General features: G+C 48.7%; 1 protein-coding gene across 1 annotated transcript in view; it reads left to right on the forward strand.

Moving 5' to 3' along the window:
- The window catches only part of DRG2 (developmentally regulated GTP binding protein 2), a gene marked incomplete at its 5' end in the record, with an annotated part of 8593 nt that extends 1024 nt beyond the window's left edge, over positions 1 to 7569 (forward strand). Inside the window, 11 exons of the mRNA XM_009069317.1 lie at positions 787 to 876; positions 2018 to 2078; positions 3185 to 3275; positions 3643 to 3715; positions 3866 to 3956; positions 4143 to 4240; positions 5125 to 5201; positions 5890 to 5978; positions 6793 to 6851; positions 7262 to 7315; positions 7413 to 7569. Coding sequence (XP_009067565.1) covers positions 787 to 876; positions 2018 to 2078; positions 3185 to 3275; positions 3643 to 3715; positions 3866 to 3956; positions 4143 to 4240; positions 5125 to 5201; positions 5890 to 5978; positions 6793 to 6851; positions 7262 to 7315; positions 7413 to 7499 — 870 coding nt within the window. The remainder of the gene's footprint in view (positions 1 to 786; positions 877 to 2017; positions 2079 to 3184; positions 3276 to 3642; positions 3716 to 3865; positions 3957 to 4142; positions 4241 to 5124; positions 5202 to 5889; positions 5979 to 6792; positions 6852 to 7261; positions 7316 to 7412) is intronic.
- Between the last annotated feature and the right edge of the window lie 3952 nt (positions 7570 to 11521).

Consider the following 11521-nt stretch of genomic DNA (forward strand, 5'->3'; position numbering starts at 1 on the left):
CCTCGAACATTGCCAGGTCGTTCTCGAAGGTTTCCCTCCTGAACTTGGGGTGCACAATGATCTTCTTGATCTTCCTCTTGACTGCGTCGGGGCCCAGTTTGTACAGGTTGTGTGTACCCAGGACAGCTCTCCAGAAGCGAGGATTGCTGGGGAGAATCCACAGGGGATTAATGGCTTGGCTTTGCAGAACATGGAATGGGTTGGGTTGGAAGGACCTTAATCCCACCCAGTCCCACCCCCTGGGTGGGCAGGGACACCTCCCACCAGCCCAGGCTGCTCCAAGCCCCATCCTACCTGGCCTGGAACACTTCCAGGGATGAGGCAGCCACAGCTTCCCTGGGCAACCTGATAGCCACCTTCTCCTCATCTTTCACCTTCTTGCCAAGAGTTCACAGAAGGTTTTTGTACAGCGAGAGCTGGAAGTTAGAGCTATGGAAACACTCTCATCTGTGTGGAGAATCATGTGGTTTGATTCTTGGTCTGTCCTGTGCAGGGCAAGGAGTTGGACTTTGATGATCCTAATGGGTCTCTTCCAACTCAGGATATTGTATGATCTGCAGTGCTCTGTGGTAAGAGCCTGAAAGGTGGTCTTGCCCAGGCACAGCACTGCTGAGGACAGAGGTGAGAGCACAGGATTTACTGCTGTTCAGTGACAGTGCCACCACTTCAGTCCCTGTGCCTGGAACAGCCACAACATGACTCTTGCAGGCCGAGGAGCACTTGTTGCTTGTTTTGTTGAGCACTTCGCTTGCCTGTCTCGGGTGATGCTCATCTCTTGCCTTTCAGTCCACGTTTCTGAGTTTAATGACCTCGACCGCCAGCGAAGCTGCGTCATACGAGTTCACAACACTGACCTGTATCCCAGGAGTCATAGAAGTAAGTAGGATTCTCATCCCATTGGCATAGTTGTGGTTGGAAAACTGTTGTGTAAGTCTGTGTTTGCACAGTCACACTTGTGCTACCACTAGGGAGCAAAGACATCTAAAGGTCTCTGCTGGATTTTGCTTTAAAATTTAGGAGGTCTTGAGTGCTTGGTGGTATCAGGTCTTCTGCAGCCTGCAATGCTGATTTAGCACTTCCCTAAACTCCATAACTCTTCAGGATTGACTGCCTGATCAGGATTTGTGTGCTGCTGTTTGACTGACCGGAGCAATACAACAATTCTCAACTGAATTTTTTATAATCACTCTTGGTGCCAGTGACCAGATGGCTGGAAACCTTGACAGATTTGTTTTTAATGAAGCTTTAAAAGAGGCAATCTGTACTGTGATCAATTCTGAAACAAAGTACAGCTACTCCTGTCCTTGAGGAGTTTTATTAGTGGTGGCCTAAGCATCCATCAGGAAAGCAAATGATAAAGGGCATCAAACTAAAAAGTGTCCAAGAGTAATGAGGAAGTTTGGGTCAGGATGGAAAGGGGAGTTAAATCATGAGAGGAGCTGTGTTGGTGTGAAAAGGGACATAAGTAGTATAACACATCCAAACACAGCTGTGAGCTGCTGTTGTTCATTAACTGTTACTGAAGGCTTTGCTGCAACAACAGCTGGAAAGCCAATGCCCTGCAGATCTAAGGAATGAGACTCCTGATTTTTTTTTTTTTTCCCTGGTACTGGTTCTAATCCAACACAGTAAGAAACATGGCACTTGCTCATTACAGAGCTTTCTCATTAGCCCAAGAAAGGAAGGGTTGTTTTTCCTTTCCATTCCACCAGCATGGGATAACGTGACTGTAGTGCTGTTTTGCTGCTGCTTTGTCCAGCTGCAGTCATGGGATGCTTTAGCGGATCAGGACCTAATGTATAGCTGTGTGTGCTGCTGAGCACAGCTCGTAGCAAACCCTCTGGAAGTTGCCTCAGAACAGAGACATCAGCTTTGTGCAGAGTTCCCCTGCCCTGTCAGCTTCACCCAGTTTCACTCCCCACAGGATTTGGACCCCAGCACATGCTTGAGGCTTTCGAGGCAGCTCAGGTGCCCTGCACAAAGCTTTCAACTTTCCATCCTTCTTTTTCCTTTTCAGTACAAAGGAGCCAATATCCAGCTGCTGGATCTGCCTGGAATCATCGAAGGAGCAGCACAAGGTTGGCTCATCTCTGTGTTGATGTAAAGGAGAGGTTTGCCCTCAGTAGTGTCCCTGGGTGTCTCAGACGTAGCAGTTTTCCTGGGCCAAGAGTTCCCACGTTGGCTTTCCAAATGTTCAGAGTCCTTGATCCCATGTGAGGCACGATTCCTGTCCCTGAGCCCACGTAGGAGACTATATGTAGCAGAAGGATGCATTTCTGGAGGTGGGAGCCAAAGCAAGCCAGTCACTTCTCACCTTCCTGCCTGAGTGTTATCTGCCTCATCTGTTTTCTGGTACAGAGGAAATCTAAAGAAAGATACTGGAGAGGCGGAGGGGGAAATTGCAGCTAAACACTAACCTTGTTTGACTAATTCCCTGAGATCCTGCCAGTCCTCCCATGACTCCTGAATCTGGGAAGAAATTGGCTTTGTCCCTCTGTGTAGTCATTGTGCTGATTGGCTGATCATGTCTGAAGATAGCTTCTCAGCTATCACAGAATCACAGAATATCCTGAGTTGGAAGGATCACCAGGCCAACTCCAGGTTCTGCACAGGACACCCCAATAATTCCACCCTGTGCCTGAGAGCATTCTCCAAATGCTCCTTGAGCTCTGTCAAGGCTTGGAACCATAACTTCTGCCCTGGGGAGCTATTCCAGAGCCCCAAACACCCTCTGGGGAAAGAACTTTTTCCTGATGCCCAAGCTAAACCTCCTCTGACACACCTCCATGCCATTCTCTTGGGTCCTGTTACTGGTCACCCGGCAGTGAGTGTCAGAGACCAGTGAGAGAAGAGATCAGAGAGAGTGCCAAAGATCAGTGCAAGAAAATGCCTTAGGAGGCTTTGGAAGAATCTCTTACTGGTCTCTTTTTGGAGGAACATAGCCTGGTTAATAAGATCTCTCTCCTTTTTGATCAGAAGTGTAACATCTCTGCACAGGCTGGGTGAGCTGTCTATGCTGCCTAGAGCTGGTGTAAGGGCCCCCAGCAGCTGACTGCAGCCAGGACAGCACTGCAGGATTGTTTTCCATGCTTCCAAGCTGCTGCACAGGGCAGGAGTCCCCATCTGTCACAGAACTCGTGGCTGGTTCCTCTTGCTGATATACATCCACCTCCTGTCTCCTCAGGGAAGGGCAGAGGTCGGCAGGTGATTGCGGTGGCTAGGACAGCAGATGTCGTTATTATGATGCTGGATGCCACCAAGGGTGAGGTGCAGAGGTGAGTGTGTGCTGCTGGAATGGGGGTGATGGGCCCAGAAGATGTTCAGGCTCTCTGAGGTGTTGTGGAGGGCACCTGGGGAGTGAGGACTTCAGCTACTGAGTATGAAAGGGAGGTTGAACTGCATGAGAAGCATCCTAGCTGACTGGCTTGGGCTTCTCAGCTGAAGGATCATTCCCACAGGAAATTCTCATTCAGAGATGGGAATGTCAACCAGCCACAGCCTCTATCCTGCATAAGGTGTGGGGTTTAGGTTGTAATGAAAGCTTATGGCAGGTCTGTATCAACATGAAAGTAAAAAAGGAAAGGTCTGGGTGTCACATGGTACACTCAGCCTCATAGGTGCTAATGTGCAGTGTCCTTGCAGGGCCCTGCTGGAGAAAGAACTGGAATCTGTAGGAATCAGGCTGAACAAAAGCAAACCAAATATCTACTTCAAGGTGAGGCTTCTTGAGCTCCTGCAAGCACAGCTTATGTCTGGCTGCCTGCTTAAAGCTGAGCTCAGCCTGTGCTGCTTCTCATGTTGGAGAGGCTGGGGAGGATTGTGGGTTTTGCAGACCATTCTTATGTTGCTTTATTGCCTCCTGCAGCCCAAGAAAGGTGGAGGCATCTCCTTCAACTCCACTGTCACGTTGACTCAGTGCTCTGAGAAGCTGGTGCAGCTCATCCTCCATGAATACAGTATCCTTTCCTAAAATATGAGACCCTTAAGCCATCAGCAGCTCATGAGTCAGGTGGTTCCTGCTGTGGGACTGCCTTGGTGTCACTTTGGTGCTTGCTGGGTTGACAACAGGCTCTCAGGGGGGAGCTCGGCCTGTTGGCTGGCAGTGGTGTGTTGGGATTTGGGCCTTGACAATGTTCACTCAGAAATCTTCAATGCTGAGGTCCTGTTCAGAGAGGATTGTTCCCCTGATGAGTTCATTGATGTGATTGTAGGCAACAGGGTCTACATGCCATGCCTCTATGTGAGTATTGGAAACACCTGATTCTTGTCTCATCCCACATCTCTGTGCTGTGCTGAGGGAAACCTGGATTTTCATAGAATCATGGAATGGTTTGGGTTGGAAGGGATCTTAAAGATTATCTCATTCCACCCCTTTGCCTTGGGCAGAGATACCTTCCACTAGACCAGATTGCTCCAAGCCCCATCCAGCCTGGCCTTGAACACTTCCAGGGATGAGGCAGCCACAGCTTCTCTTGGCCACCTGTGCCAGTGCCTCAGCAGCCCCCACAGGGAGGAATTTCTTCCTAATATCTAATCTATCCCTGCCCTCTGGCAGTGTGAAACCGTTCCCCCTAGTTGCATCGCTATATGCCCTTGTTTCTGGCTGCAAAAAAAATAGCAATTTGGTGTTTAAGAGGTGGTAAACGGTTCAACAGGAAGATTTTTATAAGCTTTGGCTATGCATCCGAGCTGTACGTGTTCCCTGGGCCCTCTTGTGGCTGCCTGCTGCCCTGGAGCTGCCAATCCTGGGCTGGGAATTTGCTCCCACGTGCAGATCCTGCGATTCCCCTGCTGCCAGCTCCGTGCTTGGCTTTTCACTGCTGGTCCCTTGTGTGCCAGAGGTCCCTTAACAGCTCTGTTTGTAGCCACTGGGTCTGTTTGAAATCAAAGATACTGGAGAATGTGTTCCAAGTTCATCCCAAAGGGAGAATTTTAAAAGGCCAAAATTTTTGCTCAGGCTTCTGAATTTTAACAGTTTGTTTTACTGAGAGCCTTGGCTCTCCTCTGACAGGGTCTGCCTTGCGGTTTGAGATGCTGAACTACCTTGTTACACCTCCGTGTACATGTCTTACAGTGTTGCTGAATTGTCTTGCTAAAGGCTGTGTTGTTTCCCCTTTGATTTAGGTTTATAACAAGATTGACCAGATATCTATGGAGGAAGTGGATCGGCTTGCTCGGAGGCCTCACAGTGTTGTCATCAGGTAGGAGATGTCACACTGCCTTTTCTGCTGGTCTGCATGGTGTGGTGGTGACTTCACACCCCTTCCCCCAGCTTCTTCCAGGAAAGGGCTTCTTCCAAGGCTGCTGGGGTGAGAAGCAGAGCTGCTGTGCAGCTTTTTCCAGGCTTCCTTCCCCTGGAGAGACAGGCTGCTTGGCTTTTCTGTGCTGTCTGAAGGTCAGAGTGAGACAGTCTGGCTTGTTTCCTTAGGAGTGCTGATATTTCCAATGGGACTTTGCTGCTTCAAAGCTGCTCAACCACCTGCAAGCCCAGTTTATTTCACAGAATCGTGGAATGGTTTGGATTGGAAGGGACCTTAAAGCTCCTGTCTCTCCACCCTCCTGCCTCGGGCAGGGACACCTCCCACTAGATCAGGTTGCTCCAAGCCCAGTCCAACCTGGCCTGGAACATTTCCAGGGATGGGGAGTCCACAACTTCTCTGGGCAACCTGTGTCAGTGCCTCTCCACCCTCACAGTAAGGAATTTCTTCCTGATGACTAACCTAACCTGCCCTCCTTCAGCTTAAGGCCATTTCACCTTGTGTTTTTCCTTTACTGCCCTCATGAAAGACTTTTTCCTCATTCCTCAACACTTTAATAAGACATTTCACGTTGTTCTTCCGGATCTCTAAATCACAACAGCAGTAAACAGATGTTCCTGGTGTTTTGCAGCTGTGGCATGAAACTGAACCTGGACTACTTGCTGGAGAAGCTCTGGGAATACCTGGCACTTACCTGCATCTACACCAAGAAACGAGGACGTAAGTGACCATGAGCTGAACAGAAGGTTTGAAAGGCACAAAGGGCTGCTGCTCTTGTAAGGCAGACAGGTTGCCAGCAGGGTTAGTGACTTGAAAATGCTTGAAAATGTAATTCCAAATTATACCCTTCCTAACCATCTTTCTGTTCCACCTGATCCTGCCATGTGTGTATCCCACCATCTTATGCCATTTTACAAGAGCTGAATTTTCCTAAGTCTTTGCATGGTACAAGGAAATAAAGTGTGCAAGTTCACAGCTTTCTCCCTTATTCTGCACACTCTGATCTGTTCAGCCCATCACTACCCTGAAGAAATCTCCTGTTCCTACTGCAAGTAGGTGATTCCCATGCCCTCGGGAATGCCTTTGATCCTCCTTTTGCTTTATAATCCACTTGCAGCTTCTCCCAGTGGTGAAGGCACATCTATAACTTGTTCTGTTTGGTTGTGAACAGCTGAATTTGGGTGAATGTGAGGAGATTAAGGAACTTTATCTGAGCTTGTTAAGCTCTGAAATCTTGGGGGGTTTGGTTTTCCCTGAGCAGGTATGTTTTGCCTTAGGTGGTTTTGTTTGTCCTAAGTCAAGTATTTGGCATGGAGCTGGATCAGGTGGGTTGTGAGGAAGCTGCTGACTGTGTGGTGTGGGTAGTAGAGAGCTGATTTGATGCTTTCAAGTATTGGATACCTGTTCTGTGTGGGAGCTGGAAGGAGGAATTTGGGAGTAGTAAGCACAAGGCAATGTGAGATGGTGTCAGCATATTAGAACACACTTGATGGAAATCCAATGCTTTTCTTCCCTCCCTTCTGCTTCTCCACAGAGAGACCTGACTTCACAGATGCCATTATCCTACGGAAAGGAGCCTCTGTGGAGCATGTGGTAATTTTTCTGCATCTTTTTCATTTCCCTGTGTGCAGGAGGAAGGTTCCTATTGGAGCTTGCTGTGATTTGTGCCTCTTAGAGCTCAGGACATGTCAGTGTTTAGTTGGGCTTCTCCTTGTGTTGCCTTTACTGATTCTATCTGCCTCAGGTTGCTGCTATGAAAGGTTTAAGAGTTATTTAATGCATCCCAGTGAAAAAGCACATGGAAGCAGTGGGATGAGGCTTTATGTGGGCTGGTGATTCCTGTGTCTGTTCTGTCTTCTCTCCAGTGCTGTTAACTGATTCCTAAAGTCACTATTGTAATTTCTCCCATAGACTTGATTTTCTTTTAACTCATGGATATTGAAAAAGTTGTTTACAAAGTGATGTCCTTTAACTACCTCAACTTCTACCTGTCTGTCCTGCAGTGCCATCGGATTCACAGGTCCTTAGCCAGCCAGTTCAAATATGCCTTGGTGTGGGTAAGTGTCTGACAGGTAATGGATCCCTGTCCTCAGGTGTCTCTGACTCGGCTTTTCCTAACCCTGCTTCCCCCCTTTTTCTTTTTTACCTTTAAAGGGAACAAGCACAAAATACAGCCCTCAAAGAGTGGGTTTAACCCATATGATGGAGCATGAAGATGTCATCCAGATTGTTAAGAAGTAACTGCTGGTGCCTGGCCTTGTCTTTAATCACTGCAATTGGAACTGACCACGTAAAAACAAAACAAAAGACACAAAAAAAAGAAAAAAAAAAAGGAAAAAGGAAAAGGGAGACATGTTCCACAGCCAAGAAAGCTTCTGTGAAGCTCCTTCTCTTGAAGAAAGGCAGAAAATGAGGCTGCTGTGCTTGCAGGTGGGGATGGGGAAGTTGGGTTTCTATCTTGCAGCATTTCAGGCCAAGTAGTGTTTCTTAAAAATTCAAAAGGAGCCAATTCTTCTAGGACACGGTTCCCACAGTGGCCTGCCCCTTGTAGGGTTTGCACATGGATCCATGTGTTCACCTCCCAGTGGGAAGTGTTTGGGTTTGTGTGAACAAATCTGGCCCAGTGCTTTGGGCTGAGAGAACATTGCTGATGCTTTGCTGCTTATCCATCCACTTAATTTAAGCGTTGATCAGAAACAGAATCAAAGTTCTCCCTCCCCTGCTTGCTGGACATGTTGCTGCAGTTGAGACAACCCCGATTTATAACAGTCCCACCTCAATTAACATTAAAACTTGGCACTCCGTGCCTCTCCTTAGCCCTGCAGTGTGGTTTGCAGGACATCCTGGTCCAACTGGTACTGAGAGATGAGAAACTGTTATGGAATGATTAACTTGACCAAACTGCAGCAGGGTACAATCCCAGAGCCATAGACTGCAGTGAGGATTCATTTCTGGCATATCACTCATTGAGGAACTGCCTTGGAAACCTCCTCCTTTGGACAGGAGTTGTCCTGTCCCCAAGCTGGGGTTCTCCTTCTTAACCATGCCCCTAAATTCCAGCCACAGCTCTTTGGAGCTCAAGGTACCATCCCATGCCATGGGTTTTACCCCAGCTCTGTTATACGTTGTTGCTTGTCTGGATGTTTTTCATCAGAAATCTGGGATTTTTCTAATCATGCTTTTCCATTGAATACTGTTGCTAAAGAATTCAGAGTGCCTGATAGAGGACAGCTCATGCCTTCTGGGCTGAAGAGCTGCCAATAGCTTTTATTTTCTTTCATTGAAAAGGGTTCGGTGTGAAGTGGATGCAGAACTGTGAGGACAGGTGTGACACACCTGTCTGAGCAGGGCTCCTCCCCTCCTCGGGGCTCCTCCCCACCCCTCACAACCTGATCAAGCAGAAATGGAAGGATTATTTTATTTGAGAAAATAAAAAGTTGCTATTTCATGTGAACAGTGGGTGGATGATTTTAGTATCTTTTCTAACTCTGATTTTTCCCTTCTACCACCTGGGGAATCCTGGATGCTGTTGTAGAGGGAAATAGAAGGTGAAGTGACTGCAAGAGGCTGGTGAGGGGAGATAAGTAGGTATCATACACAGTGCCTGAGCTGAGAAGGTGACTTTGAACTCTGTGAGTCCTCTTCCCTGTCCCTGGCTTTGTTCACAGCTGGAGTGCAAAGCAAATCCTGACCACGGAGGCAGTGGGTGGAGAACAGGCTCCAAATTATCCACGTTATCCCTGAGCTGGCAGTGAAAAGCAGCCCCTTCCCGGTGTGAGCTGGGTGGGATGCTGTTCCAGCACATTAACTCGCCCTTCCCATATCCTGTGAAGGTCACACAGGCAGAATTGCCCTCACAAAGACATTTTGGTTTCATTTTGTCCCTGAATTTCTGACTTTTCCCTCCAAACCCTGGAGCCTGCCAGGCCGGGCAGGCAGAACTGCTGACAGGGTTCATCCTCAGCCCAGGGAGTGCTGGGAGCCAGGGAAGTGCTTGGGGTGAGGCTGAAATGTACAGTGTTACCTGCTAAAACCTGTCCTTGAATAGTTGGTGCTGCATCAGTGTGTTTGGGTTTCACATTGATTTTAGCACATCATTGTTACAACCCCTTTGTCTAATTAGCTTCATTTAGGAAATTGTGAATTTTATCCTGTTCTAAATGAACTGATCCATGATTAAAATTGGAATGGGGATGAAGTAAAAATAGTTAAGCCAGAAGAAGCTAACTTCTTTTTTTCAGTGAGAGCTTTCTTGCCAGCAAGTTTATAGCTGCATTTGAAAATGCACCATTTAATTACAATATTCCTTCTTCCAGGCTCTTCCCTAATTGTTCTACACTGATCTTAAAAGCTGCAAACGTTGCAGTTCTTGCAGGAGTGGCTTTGCATGGAGATCTCTGAATCCTGAGAAGGCAAGGTCCAAAGGGCAGAGGGGAATCTGCTGCAGTGCTAGGGTTGTATCGGAGCCTCCTGAGGCTTATGGAATCTGCAGCATTTTAGTATTTAAAGGGAGCTTACAAAAAAAAGGTGAAGAAGGAATTTTTATGTGGGCATGCAGTGACAGGCCAAGGGGGAATGGTTTTAAACTGAAAGGGGAGATAGAGATTAGGTATCAGGAAGAAATTCTTGGCTGTGGGAGTGGTGAGGCACTGGCACAGGTTGCCCAGAGAAGCTGTGGCTGCTCCATCCCTGGAAGTGTTCAAGGCCAGGCTGAAGTAACTAGACTAGTGGAAAGTGTCCCTGCCCATGGCACGGAGTGGAACGAGATGATCTTTAAGGTCCCTTCCAACCCAAACCATTTGATGATGTGCCAGACCCACTATTAGCTCTGTGGACAAGCTGCAGGAGGGAGATGTGCTCAGAACCTCCTTGCTGTGTGTTTGGAAAAGGGCTGCTCTCTCCTCTTCAGGAGGGTAGGGGGTGGATGGAGGCAGGAGCTGTGGATTTGGCCCCCGAAGAGCAGCACTCTGCATTTCCCTGCTGTATGAGGGAAGCCTTGACTGGATGATGCTCGGAGAAGCAGCTTGGCTGGTGCTCCTGCCATTCCCCTGCTCTTCCAGCCGACTCAGAGTTCATTCATGCTGTTCCCAGAGAGCTGTGCTCATCCTCCCCCATCCCTGGGCCTGTTCCCCTGGCTGTGCACAGCCATGCAGTGCTCCAGGTGTAGATTGGGGTGGATCAGCTTCGCTGCAGCCCATCAGCCATCCTCCAGCCAGCGCTGGAACCAGCGACAGCCCAAGGCGTGCTCTGTTTAAAATGCCTGTTCCAGGCAATCAAGCAGGTTTGATTGGCTGAACACTCCTCTTATAATTTAATTTAGTCAGGAATCGTTTGCAAGGTAATAAAAAGAGACTCTGCCTCCAAATACATTCATTTAATTCAATGAGAGATGGGTACTGCGGCGGGTTTGCCTCAGCCAGCTCCCCTCACCCCACCGCCCTGACATCCCAAAGTGCTGCTTAGGGCCATATGTAAGAGTCACGATCCGCAGTGACAGCTTAATTGTCTCAAATGCTGACAAGGGTCACCCCAAACAGCCATCGTGCATGGCACAGGGCTGGCTCAGGAGGCTGCAGAGAGGAGGATTTATGGCTGGCAAATAGTTTTGAATTCCTCTGGTTGCGCCTGCTAAATGATGAACTTGCCCCGAGGGGATTGGGGCTATTGATTGTAATTTGCAGTTAAGCCCTCGCGTTCTGAGGAATCAGCATAATAAATACCCACCGCATTACGGCAGGGACGTGCCTGCCTGGAGGAGGAGGAAGCGGATGTTTTTTCCCAGCTCGGGTGCTGCAGCAGGATGCTCTCACTGCCACTGGGTTTGGGAGAGCCACAGGCTCCATCACTGCAGGAAAACGGTCCCCAGTTTGGTGGGATTCAAGAGCCCAGTGCTGGATTGTGGAGGAGGGTGAAGCTTTGGAAGGGAGGGGGAGATGCCTTACTCATCCAACGAGTGGTGTATTGTCAGGATGATGAGTGTCTAGATCCCTGCAAGGGCGTCAGAGCTGGTTGGTCCCAGCCCAGCCTTGGAGAGGGGTGTGAGGGGGTGCATTTGTCCCCCACCCCCATGTCCTGGTGATTTCCCCTCCTGAATTTGCATTGGTTTGGAGACAAAAATGGGTAAGGGCCTATTCCCAGCTGGTCACATCTGAGGCTCATGATACTGATCTACATCCTGGGAGGGAAGGGACAGTGGGACTGTCCAGCTGTGTCACCAGGGGTGGAAGGGACAGTGACCCTGGAAGGAGAGGACCCTCACCCCT

Source organism: Acanthisitta chloris, unplaced genomic scaffold, assembly GCF_000695815.1.
Source record: "Acanthisitta chloris isolate BGI_N310 unplaced genomic scaffold, ASM69581v1 scaffold28912, whole genome shotgun sequence".
NCBI lineage: Eukaryota > Metazoa > Chordata > Aves > Passeriformes > Acanthisittidae > Acanthisitta > Acanthisitta chloris.